This window comes from Hyposmocoma kahamanoa, unplaced genomic scaffold, assembly GCF_003589595.1.
Source record: "Hyposmocoma kahamanoa isolate Upper Pololo Valley unplaced genomic scaffold, ASM358959v1 182, whole genome shotgun sequence".
NCBI classification, from domain to species: Eukaryota; Metazoa; Arthropoda; class Insecta; order Lepidoptera; family Cosmopterigidae; genus Hyposmocoma; species Hyposmocoma kahamanoa.
The window spans coordinates 2,445,594-2,458,262 of NW_020653713.1; the positions used below are offsets into that span (position 1 = coordinate 2,445,594).

The 12,669-nt window shown below is 36.4% G+C and overlaps 1 protein-coding gene across 1 annotated transcript in view; it reads right to left on the minus strand.

The window, feature by feature from the left end:
* The window catches only part of LOC113226200 (tyrosine-protein phosphatase non-receptor type 23), a 36,608-nt gene extending 24,231 nt beyond the window's left edge, over positions 1–12,377 (minus strand). Inside the window, exons 1-7 of the mRNA XM_026458737.1 lie at positions 12,258–12,377; positions 11,976–12,178; positions 10,105–10,427; positions 7,435–7,608; positions 6,715–7,001; positions 3,336–3,526; positions 1,888–2,032 (exon numbers count right to left, since the gene is read on the minus strand). Coding sequence (XP_026314522.1) covers positions 1,888–2,032; positions 3,336–3,526; positions 6,715–7,001; positions 7,435–7,608; positions 10,105–10,427; positions 11,976–12,178; positions 12,258–12,344 — 1,410 coding nt within the window. The 5' untranslated portion in view covers positions 12,345–12,377. The remainder of the gene's footprint in view (positions 1–1,887; positions 2,033–3,335; positions 3,527–6,714; positions 7,002–7,434; positions 7,609–10,104; positions 10,428–11,975; positions 12,179–12,257) is intronic.
* Between the last annotated feature and the right edge of the window lie 292 nt (positions 12,378–12,669).

The following is a 12,669-nucleotide window of genomic DNA, read 5'->3' on the forward strand; positions in this document are numbered from 1 at the left end:
TATTAATAATTATAACAAACTAGTGGAGTAATTTCACAAAAAATAATTGAATATCAATTCAATAAAAATTTAATTAAATAAATTAATTCTTTATTTGTACGAGGCATTTAGTAGCCATAAACTGAGGTAACCCTTGCGCTGGTTTAGTAGCAGTTGAGCTCCTTGTGGAAGAATTCGTCCAGCGAAGTACTGCCACCTTACCTACTTCTGCCGCCAAGCAGTAATGTCAGCATTACTGTGTTTCGGTTTTGAAGGGTGAGGGTGCTGGTGAAATTACAGGCACGTGGGGCTTGTCAACTTATGTTTCAGGGTGACGAGCGCTGTGGAAGTGAAAAGTGTTAAAGCTCTGATTGGCGCTGCAACTGTTATGGAGAGGCGTGTAGCTTACCATCAGGCGCAAGACTTGTTCGTCTTGTCGCTTGATATTATAATATATACAATGGTGACTTATTTTAAACCAGCCCTCGTAGCATGCCGCCGCGATAAAGCTATTATGTATACATTTAGCTATCAAATTCGAGTGATAAAAACACCATTATAAAATGTTATCACAATCGTTAACATGGCGAGCACCGTGACGTCGCATCGCGAATGCTACGACCAAATGCTGCAAAAAAATATCGCAGTGCCAAACATGGCAAGGACACAGGTGATTTTAAAACTTTTTGCCTATTCAGTTCTGCACGGTACTTTTTTACTGCCTTTGTGGCCGGACGGTTACCATACTGAACTGCCACGCAGAAGTTCCGGGTTCGATTCCCGGGCCGGGAGAAAATATTTGTATGGCCTACGTTTATTTCTCTCGTGAGTTTGGGTGTAATTTGTAGTTGTCTGTATGTGTGTCCATGGGACCCGCGACACGGGGTTTTCCTAGTGCGACGTCATGAGTTATCAACGTAAAAATTGAGCGCGACGAACGAGGTAAAAAGAACTAATAAAAACAAACAAATTGATATATATAAATTATTGGAAAAAGGTAAGGACAATATTTTTAATGCAGTTCAATACATGAGAGTAATTAGAAATATGTAAATAATAATTAATACAATGTAAAATATGTAAAAACTGACGATGTAGAAACCACAAAAACCGCACGGCATTTTTTGTTTCGTCGTTTTCGCAGCGATGACTAAACGACAAAGATATACATATACGCAATTTCATATCGTTATCCTTGTTCTTCAAAATGTACAATAATAGTTCATTACCGAAGAAACAAAAGAACGAATGACTCTAGTGAGGTATCTTACCGATTCAGTATTCGCAATAAAAAAAATACATTTTAATAAAGGCAACAAAGCTTTATCAACTGACATAAATATGTCACGAGCAGGTTTATCACACATTGCATGTGATATACTGCCATGCTACGGCTACAGGTTACGACGGGCTTTTAACTAACTTCCAAAACCGACTTTCGCTTGAAAAAGGTAGTCAATATCTTACAATATTTAATGTGTCCATGCAATTAGCATACGTACATGCGTACCATCACACCTCCCACCGGGGTGGGCAGAAACTATAAATACCACTTATATTCCTCTTTTCACATATGTACATAAAAATACTTAAGAAACTAATTACAAGAACATTTATTTAACGAATTTACACAACATTTTTTAGCCAGAATCTTATATGGATGTTAAGCAACAATGAAACCGACGACTGCGGTATGCGTTTGTACAAAAAATTGGCAAGTGGCGTACGATATAAAAAAGTTTGAGAACCTTTGTTCTAGTCGACCGAAAGAGGAACAAACATTGATGAGGTATTACATTATTGAGGTAGTACACACTGTACATACTCGCGTTTACACCCGTGAGTCCATTGTACGATGGTCCGAATCCATTGATTCAAGACTCCGTTATTAATAAGTATAAATATTACCTGTATGAAAGCTTTGATTTCAGTAAGCGAGTGCTCTACGTCGCTTATGACTTCAGCAAGGTTGTTCATTGAATCGACAAGGTTTTGTATGACATCGGTTTTAGCGTTCATGGCTGCGCACCTGTCTATTATTTCTTGAGGTATTCTGGAAAACATTATACGTACAAAATCGGGTGCGAACAACGAATGGCATTTATTTATTATTTATTTTTATTTATTATTTCGATAGAACGCTTAACGGATATAATTAATTTATGGCATAAAGTCATTTGACGTATTCTTGCATGATACAAAGTATCATTGGGTATAACAAACGATTGATATAACAACTTTCAATCTAATACAGAGTGTTTTTTTTTTAATGAGACAGTTTGGGGAAATCCGAACCATAGAAGATACAAGGAAACTCTCTTAGAAACCATCAAATCTTTTTTAGTGAAAACAATTTTGGCATAGTAAATTGGTGGTCAAGCGTGAGTTGTCCATAAAAATGTATAAAATTGATCAAATTTTTTTAATTATTAGGGCTGCAGAACTTGGCCAAATTTAATAAAATGTTATTCATTTTGTATGAAAAAACTTTTTATTAGATGTGACCAACTTCTGCTGTTCCGATTTTTTCTTCCGATACAATAAACTACATACATACGTCACGGCTGTCTGCCAATTGCATGGTCGGAGGCCACGAATGGTCCATTTGATACGATCTTGGTGCACCAATTTTTTTTATGTAAAATAGATGCACGCTTTTTTTAATTTGTACGGGTACGCGTTTGTGCAAAAATGCCTATTCACTCTTTCACTATTCACGTAGCCTTTGGGAAACAAGTATTAGAAAGAAAGAAGCAAAGTGCTTCGTGTGAATGGGTGGCAAATAAACAACTTGTAGCGGATGCTCGGATGGTTGTTAGTTGGAGAAGTGAAACGCTCGATGTCTAAGGTCGTAATTAACATTTATTTCCAAATCAGCCCCTACCTTTATACAAAATTTATAAAATATAACGTACACCCCAAACATAAGTTGGAGAAAGAGAGAGAGACAGACTATATATAGTCTCCACCTCTCGCTCTCGCTCTCACGTAAATACTTTGCGCGCCCGCGGGCCGCCAGTCAGTCGGCATTCGCGCGGCGCTGAGCGGACGTGTTGATGAATGCCATAAACTTAAGGGTGGAGTGTTCCGGACATTATATCATAGTCGAGTGAAGGAGGAATGGTGGTAAATCTTTCCTCACATTTTGATCGCTCTGGCATTATATTAGCTTATACGTCCTAAGTTCAAGATAGACTCACTCCGTGGCCCAACTGCTGTATGCTGCTCTGCCACGCTGAGATGCCAGGTTTTACATATTCCTGGGCCAGAAGAAATATTTGTATGGCCTACATTTATTTTTCTTGTTTCCCTAGTACAGGGCAATGGGTGTGTGTGTTATTATTGTTATTACTTACTTCTGTTCAGAATCAACCACTTCTAACTGGTCAAGCTGCAGCGAAGACATGAATTCCATGAGCTCAGTGGTCTTAGCCTCGGTTCTGCCAACAATGGACCTAAGCAACTTTGCTTTTTCTTCGGAGTACATGGATGACGCCTCGTGAGCCCCCATCGGGACCAGACGCGCGAATATGTCAGGCCCCGATACCTGTGCAAAACGCATTATTTTTTTTAGCTATGTTGGAGGGTGTAACAATGACAACTACATCATAAAAATACTTGCAGGACCAGAAAAATTATGTTTTCTTTTCCATTTTCTCTTCCAAGACGTGGAAGGATGAAGGAGAAGGAAGGTGATGAAATTGTTAATATTTCTCTTTGCATTAATTCTGGCTGCATTATAATAAAATAAGAAAATAATAATTTGGCTTATGTAAACTAATTCATATTCAAATGTAAATGTGCAATGATACACTTGTCAACGCCTAAACACATCTTGTACACACTCTACATACACATATTACTTCAGTACACAAACACCCTCACACATACTTTCACACACACTCAGATTACTTTGTTATTTAAATTGATTTTGTAATACCTTTGTCTATACATTACCATAACGTATATTGTTTGTAGAGTAATGGTAATGGCGGCAATAAATAAAGGTTAATTAACTTTTTTACCAACACTCGTCTTAAGTTTGTTTTTTGTCTTCTAAAAATTATTAATTAGTCCCGTTTTTATGGCATATTTAAAGAAAAAATATAGTGCGATTGATAACCCCGGGAAACTGCCTCCGTGACCGAATGGTTACCATGCCGGACTGCCACGCAGAGGTCCCAGGTTCGATTCCCGGGCCGGGAGAAATATTTATATGTCCTTGTGTACATTTATTCGAGTTTGGGTGTAATTTATGGTTGTCTATGTGTGTGTCCATGGCACCCGCGACACAGGGTTTCCCTAGTGCGGGGCTATGTTGAGTGTATGCGTTATTATTATTTCTTTAATACATGGAATAGTTAAGAGGCAGCAGAGGAAAAATTCCTAATCTTCGATTTGATTTTAGAGGGGTGTATCCACTTTAAAGTTCAAAATAAAATATTGTATGAGTAACTACACGATATATTCAAGCATAGACATTAATCAGAAACATAAAACAATAAAGTTTCCTCGATAGATAAAAATCACGAAATGACCTCTAATTTTCACATTTTTTCGATTCATCCTCGAAATGCTACAGGTTATTAGGACAAAAATTAGATAATTAATTATATTTATGCATGATCGACAACTGTCACTACGGATTTTTTTTAATCCCTTTAGTTTTAGAGTTATTTAACTGCCTCCGTGGCCGAACGGTTACCATGCCGGACTGCCATGCAGAGGTCCCAGGTTCGATTCCCGGGTCGGGAGAAATATTTGTATGGCCTACATTTATTTCTCTCGTGAGTTTGGGTGTAATTTATGGTTGTCTACGTGTGTGTCCATGGCACCCGCGACACAGGGTTTCCCTAGTGCGGGGCTATGTTGAGTGTGTACGTTATGTGTACGTTATTATTCCGCTAAAACGAATTTGGTACTTTTAATGCGCAAAATTTAACATCTCCTGTCGCATGTCATGCGAACTTCAGACATATATTTGTTTCACAAATTTGGGCGGAGCCAACGTCAAAACTTTTTTGGCATGCTCCCTCTTAACAATATAAAAAAAAAGCGAAGAATTCTAGTAAGGTAATAGACACGAGTTTAAAATTTTCATGAATACTTTCAAAAGTAATTCTTAAAGGTAGCTTATCTTACAATTTAAAATTAGAATTTATTTATTTATTTATTTATTTCAGACACAATAACAGTTCACAAACCATGTAAGAAACTTGATACAAATTTAAATATAGAACACTTGTTAGCTTGGAACCAATAACAATTGTGCACAACACTTAATTGACTTTAGTTTGTTAAACATTTAAAAACTATTAAAAACAAAAATATAATCATTAAAAAGAAAAATATAATTACTATAATTAAACAAACAATTTATAACTATCCTATATATATTTTAAAAATGGAAATTTGAAAAAATCATATTTGAAGAGAAAAACATATTTAAACAAAATCAATAAATCTTATTTACAACACTTTTTTTTTTTTTTTTTTTTTTTTTTTTGACCTAGCTGTGAGACCTCAGAGACACTATAAACGATTCCATCGACTGGTGGAATATGTCTACCTCAGTGCTAACCATATTGTAGTTCCTACACATACGAAGCAAAGGATCATTGTAAGACACATTGTATGTTGTTAAGGGTACATAAAAAAGTTTTTGAGTGCGGCACTTTCCAATCATAAGCCTAACTTCCTCAAGCAATTCACTAGTATCCCACTCCGAATTAACTATTTTGTACAAAAGAATATAACGACTATCGTATCGTAATACGAATCAAGTACTTTGTTTTTAATTTATACATACAGAATGTTTTTTTTAAATGGGACAGTATTACAAAAAATGTTAAAAAATCGTGATAGCAAAAGTTGATGAAATGAAATTTGAACAACTTCAGCTGACCCGATTTTTTGCGTCCATAACAATGAAATTATTCCTTCATGAAACTGAGTCGACCAGCACTAAAAGAATTTGAATAAATTTTATTCATTTTTATGGATAACTTCAAAGCTTCCCCAAAAATTTGACTATGCCAAAATTGTTTTCACAATTTACCCATTCTGTCCCATTTAAAAAAAAACAAACACTATGTATATTTACCGTTGTCTGTAAAAAAGCTTATTGACCCGTAACCGAACATTGACTTTCGTAACACATCGTAACCTAGCATGATAGTTAAGGGACAGATAATCTTGAGACAATAGTAACAAGAGTCACTTTTTATTGTCAAGTTTAATTTTGTAAACGATCATTATTTTGTCAAAATAGTGGAGCGTACTGGGAGATCAGCTGCTTCATTTAAGAGGTATACGGTTAGAAACACTATGGTGGCTTGTAACCGTGACTTTAATTTCTAATAAAAGTACAAAATGGTAGTGAGTATTTAGTAGTAATATAGGAAAACAACGCGATGGACACTTGATGACGAAGACGGTTCACAGTTCTTAAAAAAATTGTGAAGTTCCTACAACAGGTTCTGTATAAACGAGAGCAGTCTGTGCTGGCAGCAGCAACATAAATAAGTAATGTATCATGGCAACGTTTCGAGGCGGTCTCTGCCTCTCCTGGTACGATTACTAGCATAATGTGTAGTTTTGTGAAAAGTTTTAACTTTAGCGTCAAAATATAGTGGTTTCAAAAGGGTTCTTTTTTCGTTGTAATAATTACCAGCGCCTCATGTTCTCCACAGTGTCATTAATAGCTTTAAAAAACAATACTAATTATAAACTTACCTCAGAATCATTAAAATTAATAGGAATTGCTTTGACCAAACACGCAGGCTTCAAATCAACCAACAAGTCCTTATCAGGCACTTCCTCGTGGTAAATAAATTCGTTCTCATTCTTAGCGGCTTTCCGTTTTCCTTGCACGACGTCATACGTGAATGTCAATGCGTCTTCAGTGTCATGAACTGGTTCTATGTATTTCGCGAGCTTTCTAGCTTCGCTGAGTTTGTCTATAGCTTGCTGATAGAATGCAACGCGCTCTCCCATCTTCTGCTGTTCCTCCGCGTTCATGCCTGGACGGATTATGGAAAAAAAAAGGACATTTAAAATTGTTATAATTCTAATTAATTGTAACTGTTGTCATAAGAAAAAAACCGGGTAGAATAAGACTGGTTAATTGTTTTGATTTTTTGAACCATAGTATAATAATGAAAAAAAGAAATCATTAAATTATCTAGCAAGTTTTGAATTGTGATGTAATGCAATACAATACACTCTTCAAATAAGTTAGTATTATGATTTAGTATTAAAAGAAAATATCATATATGTCGCTGTAATCCTAAAGTAAGTAACTAAAGCGCTTGTGTTGAGGAAATCGGATACAACGACAGTACCACAAACATCCAGACCCGAGATAATATTGAAAAGTTAATATACTACAATCGAACCCCAGAGATGGCGACGCCATGAAAACCAGATCGTCAAATAATATTTGAATTAGATTACCTTGATATAAACAGACAAGACATCCAATGTAAGACATCTTGAATGAGAGATAGCGGTACCAATGGTTGTAAAGCTTGGTGCCAATGATTTCATGGATGTTGTCAGTTCCAGTTGATGGGCCAAGCAAGGCGAGAGCATTCTTGTAGAAATACATCACTTGTGTAGCAACAGCACCTGAATAAAAAAGGTAATATGGTTCAAGTCCCTTAATTCAATAAAATGTCTAGATAAAAAACACACTAAACACATTGATTTAAATTCTATTAAACTTAGATCTGTAGTGGAAATCAAAATTATTCATTGGCCAGTGATATTTCGGAACAATGCACAAACAGACACGATATACACTACTGGGCATGAGTATGCCAAAATCAGAAAAGATTAAAACAATAACAGACAGGAAAATTCATCAGTTGATAATTCTTAAATTGTCACATAGATGACAAGCTGCACAAGGTCAGAAATTAAGCCCCAATAATGATAATAATCCCCGTTAGTCCAGTGGACCAATATCTCAAGTGAGCTGCTAATCTCCATACTACACTACACATCGCAACTTTACTCTAAAAAAGGTTTAAGTTCCGTTTTATATTTAGATGGCGCTGATCAATATCCTGGAAGTAGCTTATGTTGTGTAAATGGCTGTGGATATCAAATAATTGCTCTTCAATATGAAATATAAGAACTCAGTTCTTTTCCTTGTAATATAATTCAAATGTTGAATGTAAGCTAAAATAATTGTCGAATCCGGCCGGATCGAAGGAATTTTTTCCAAGTGTTCGATCTTTGTATTAATAACTGCCTCCGTGGCCGAACGGTTACCATACCGGACTGCCACGCAGAGGTCCCCGGGTTCGATTCCGGGAGAAATATTTGTATGGCCTACATTTATTTCTCTCGTGAGTTTGGGTGTAATTTGTGGTTGTCTATGTGTGTGTCCATGGCACCCGCGACACAGGGTTTCCCTAGTGCGGGGCTATGTTGAGTGTGTGCGTTATTATTATTATTATATAATAATTATAACAAACTAGTGGAGTAATTTCACATAAAAAATAATTGAATATCAATTCACTAAAAATTTAAAATACAGTGAATAGCGACATCTCTAGCGGGGGCTGGTAGCTGTGAAACTTTCTTAATGGGTGACGAAATACTTTCATATATTTGTCATAGATGGCGCTACGGCTAAAAAGTCGTTGAAAAACCAAATACAAAGACACGACAACAAGCACATAGAAAAATTCATGAGGTCCGCTGGTTCGTTCCGTAGCTTAGTTAGTACAGCGTCTGGCACGGTATGCTAGAAGACGACGGTTCGAATCCGGCCGGGTCGACGGAATTTTTTCTTGTTCGATCTTTGAATTAATAATTATAATTGTCTAAACTTTGACAAACATGCGTGTCATAGATGGCATTGTGTGTTACAAACTAATTTATAAATTAACGCTTCCTAATATAGGTAGATGGCGCTAATCCTAAACATAACAAAAGAATAGCCATCGCTATCAATAAATATCTGTGCAATAAGCTCCATCTAGTTGATTTATATGTTATCACTAGAAATTGGAGTAGCTTTGACAAATAATTGCAGCTTGTCAATATAATGACGGCTCCACACGCTTGCCATTTGCCGCAAGCTCCAAAGTTTTAAAAACGCTTGGGAAATTAGGAATACAAACGTCGGCATCCACACGCTTGCGAGTGCGCATTAGTGTGCTCCAGAGCAGCATGCGTGTCGGACGTCGAATTTGTGTCTGCTATTACGTTCGGCTTAACGCTATTTTTATTACAAAAAGAAGCAAGATACGAAACGTGCATCTGCTACTTTTATATCTTTACAGTCTTTATTCTTTGCAGTCCGAACGCAGGGTTCTGCTTGGTAGCACTCCAGAATGAATAGTCTCGTTTGACCAGTCATCCATTTTCCAAATTTATAACCACAGAAAGCTGTCATTCCTAGATTATAATAGTTGTTTTTAATAATTGTTTTCAAATTCTTTCCATTAACGAAAAAGCAAAGATTTAAAACCATTACAGCACAGTGTTAACCAAATACCAGTAGTGTTTTTTTTATATTATATGGCATATCCATCAACCCAGCATAGCCGAAAAGAATCGTCTACATGTTGACAGTTCTCAAACAATACTAACTAGCACAAACCTGTGGATTCATAGCAAGCACCTGAGACAAGCTTCCTTTGATTTGTGCACAAAAACAGACACTTGCCGGATCGGCGACAAACACATGCAAGCTCGCACAAGCTAATCCAAACAAACCATCCACACTGTTATGCTTGAACACCTTTGCCATGATTTGGCAAGCGGCTAGAGCCGCCATAAAACAAAGTAGTTACAAAAATAGCTATTTGGTACCCGTCGCGACATCTGGTGTTCAAATTGGTACTAAACATTCGACTATGCTGTCTATTTTGTATCACGATTAGCAGTCCCCTTGAGTTATAAGACCATGATCTCACACGGTCTTAACGTGGCATATCACTGTCAGCACAAATGCATAATGGATGTATTGTTTGCTGGTGCCAGTCCCTGAGTCCATTGCCCCAGTCAATTGCAAAAGAAAACTGCTTCACCCATTTAAAATTGAAATACTGATGTTTCAGGCCATGGTAAAAGCAAGAATATTAAATACATAATAAAATAACCACTTACCAATAACACTGGGTTTATTAGTGTCCTGAATACTTTTTTCTAGGATGCATTCTTGTGCTTGGGCCAAACATATTTCCTGTAATAACCTCATGACTTCTACAGACACATCAACTCCAGGCGGCTGTGTATATTGCTCCCTCAAATATAAAAATGCCCAAGCAGCATTTTGAAAGTGTGTACATGCAGCTTTTAAACTATCAGCAGAATTTCTACTTTTTGTAGCGCCCAGTTGTGTATGCAGGGCTCCTATGTTGTACAGAATGGAGGCCATTTCAAAACGTATATCTGCTTGTTGGCAACTCATGTGTGCATAGAGATCTTTCCTGAAATATGGTATTTTTTAAGGACCTGTCTTCTTGCACGACATTAAGTAACTTGCGCGAGAGCGGCATAAAGCGTGAGATCTTTATGAGAGAATAGCAGTATCTCGCCCTTTATGTCGCACTCTATCGTGCTAACACTATGGATCTTACTGATCAGTCTCAGCTTCTTACTCAAACTTTTAAATATAAAAATATTATATTTAACCTCTTAAAACCCAGCAAACTACAATAGGAAAAGAGCCAAGTGCCCAATATAGATTAAAATATATATGCTTGAGGCCCAGCAAGTATGTCCTTAGTTTTATATGAAAAACATATTTTTCTAGATATGTTTAGTTACATAGGTTATGTAGAGCGAAATTTGAATGCAATATGTTCATTATAATGTACACTGGGCATTTACATGATAATATAAATAATATTATCTGGGTCTGAAACCCTTCACATTATTAAGCATGTTTATAGATTGTCTTTTTTGAAGACGGAGTAAAATGACAGTTTATTGCACAAAAGTCTTGCCCACTTGCAAGCAGCTAGTCATTGCAGTCGATAAATATTGGATCAACTGAATATTGATCACGCTTATGGACTAAATAACTGAACTTGTTTCATTTGAATCATCCTCAACCCATTATTCATCCAATTGTAAAGAGCAAGTTTCACTTGAATTGTAAATATTTGTAAGTTCATACATACATACACTGTATTTAGAAGTATGTTTTGGAAAAATACAAAGAGGTGACATATTTTAAAGTTTTTCATTTTAATTTGATACATATTATAATCAAAGCTGGCTATTCTTGTTGTACAGGAATAAAGATTTATCTCAATGTTAGTAAGCAGCTCAATACAGTCTGCCACACAGAGGTCACGGGTTCAATTCCCGGTCCGAGAGAAAATTTGTATGGTCTACATTTATTTCTCTCGTGAATTTAGGTGTATTTGTCGTTATCTATATCTGTGTCTAAGGCACCCACGACAAAGGGTTTCCCCAGTGCGGGCCCATAAGTAACGCACACAATGTTATTTATTATTTAAAAATATTCAGATACAATTAATAAACAACCCTTACAGCACAGGGAATGAAAATCTTGTTCAACCTCATTGACTTACAAATAAATGGACGACAGGTCTAATACAAAAACCGTGAAAAAAATGTCCCAAGTCAACCTATTCAAAATTTAAATTGTAATGTCACACAATGTCATCGCAGTATCGCGCTGTCAGTCCAACAAATGAAGACTAAAGCGGAGTTTGGTGCTCTGTATACGATTTTAGCGCCTTACAAGTGCGGACACTTTTTAGCGCGGACCCGACGTCCATATAATTGTAAGTCAATGTTCAAGCTGTTTTTCTTTCTGTTCTCAAACTGTAAATATCTTTTCAAGAGTAATCAGTGCATAAACAATGAGTAAAACAATCAACAATGTCTAATGTCGTACGAAGCGACATCTTAAGATAGTACAGCATGAATCATCATACATAACTATTACAACAATAATTGTAAAAAATCAATAATCTTCTGTCAATCATAATTGAATTACTAACCACGAGAAGGTACATGCTGCGGGTTGACCTTTTGCCATGGGAAAGCGGCTTTGTATTGCCCGTAGTTGGCAAAAATATCTCATAACAGCATTCAGACCCGCGGCATCAACTGATGGTCTCACGGCGGCCGACCTGAGCCCTTCCAGCTGATGTATCTCATTACTATAACTTTCCGGATCCTCTCTGTAAACTTCCGCTATGTACTGAAAAAAAAACAAGGCGAAATGAAGACAAAGAAATGCTTATAGCACTTTTATCAAGGAGATTAGAAGACCTATTTACCTGTTTCAGTTTGGGTCCAAAATGTGTGTTCTCCGAACTTACTTTAAGTTCGAAACTAATAAGAGGTAATTTTGGAACCGCTTCCATGTTTCACTACACTCTATTTTTAGTAAAACACAGTTTTTTCTCGACAAAACAATTTCATCATAAATTAGCTTTTTGTGGAACTGTCAATTTTTGTTTGGTTGGATGGTAGTGGTTTATTCCAAAAACCGATTTCCGGTTTTTAAATGTGATGATATTTATATTGAATCGATTTATTCTGTAATGAAATTGGCGTCGATTAACAATTTCCCGAACACTGTGCAACACTACTGACTTGAAAAATACTCAACTTGTCTATGGTCGACATATCGCGCTTATTTTACGTAATAATTGTTTTATGTCCTGACAAAAAGTGCAAATTTTAATT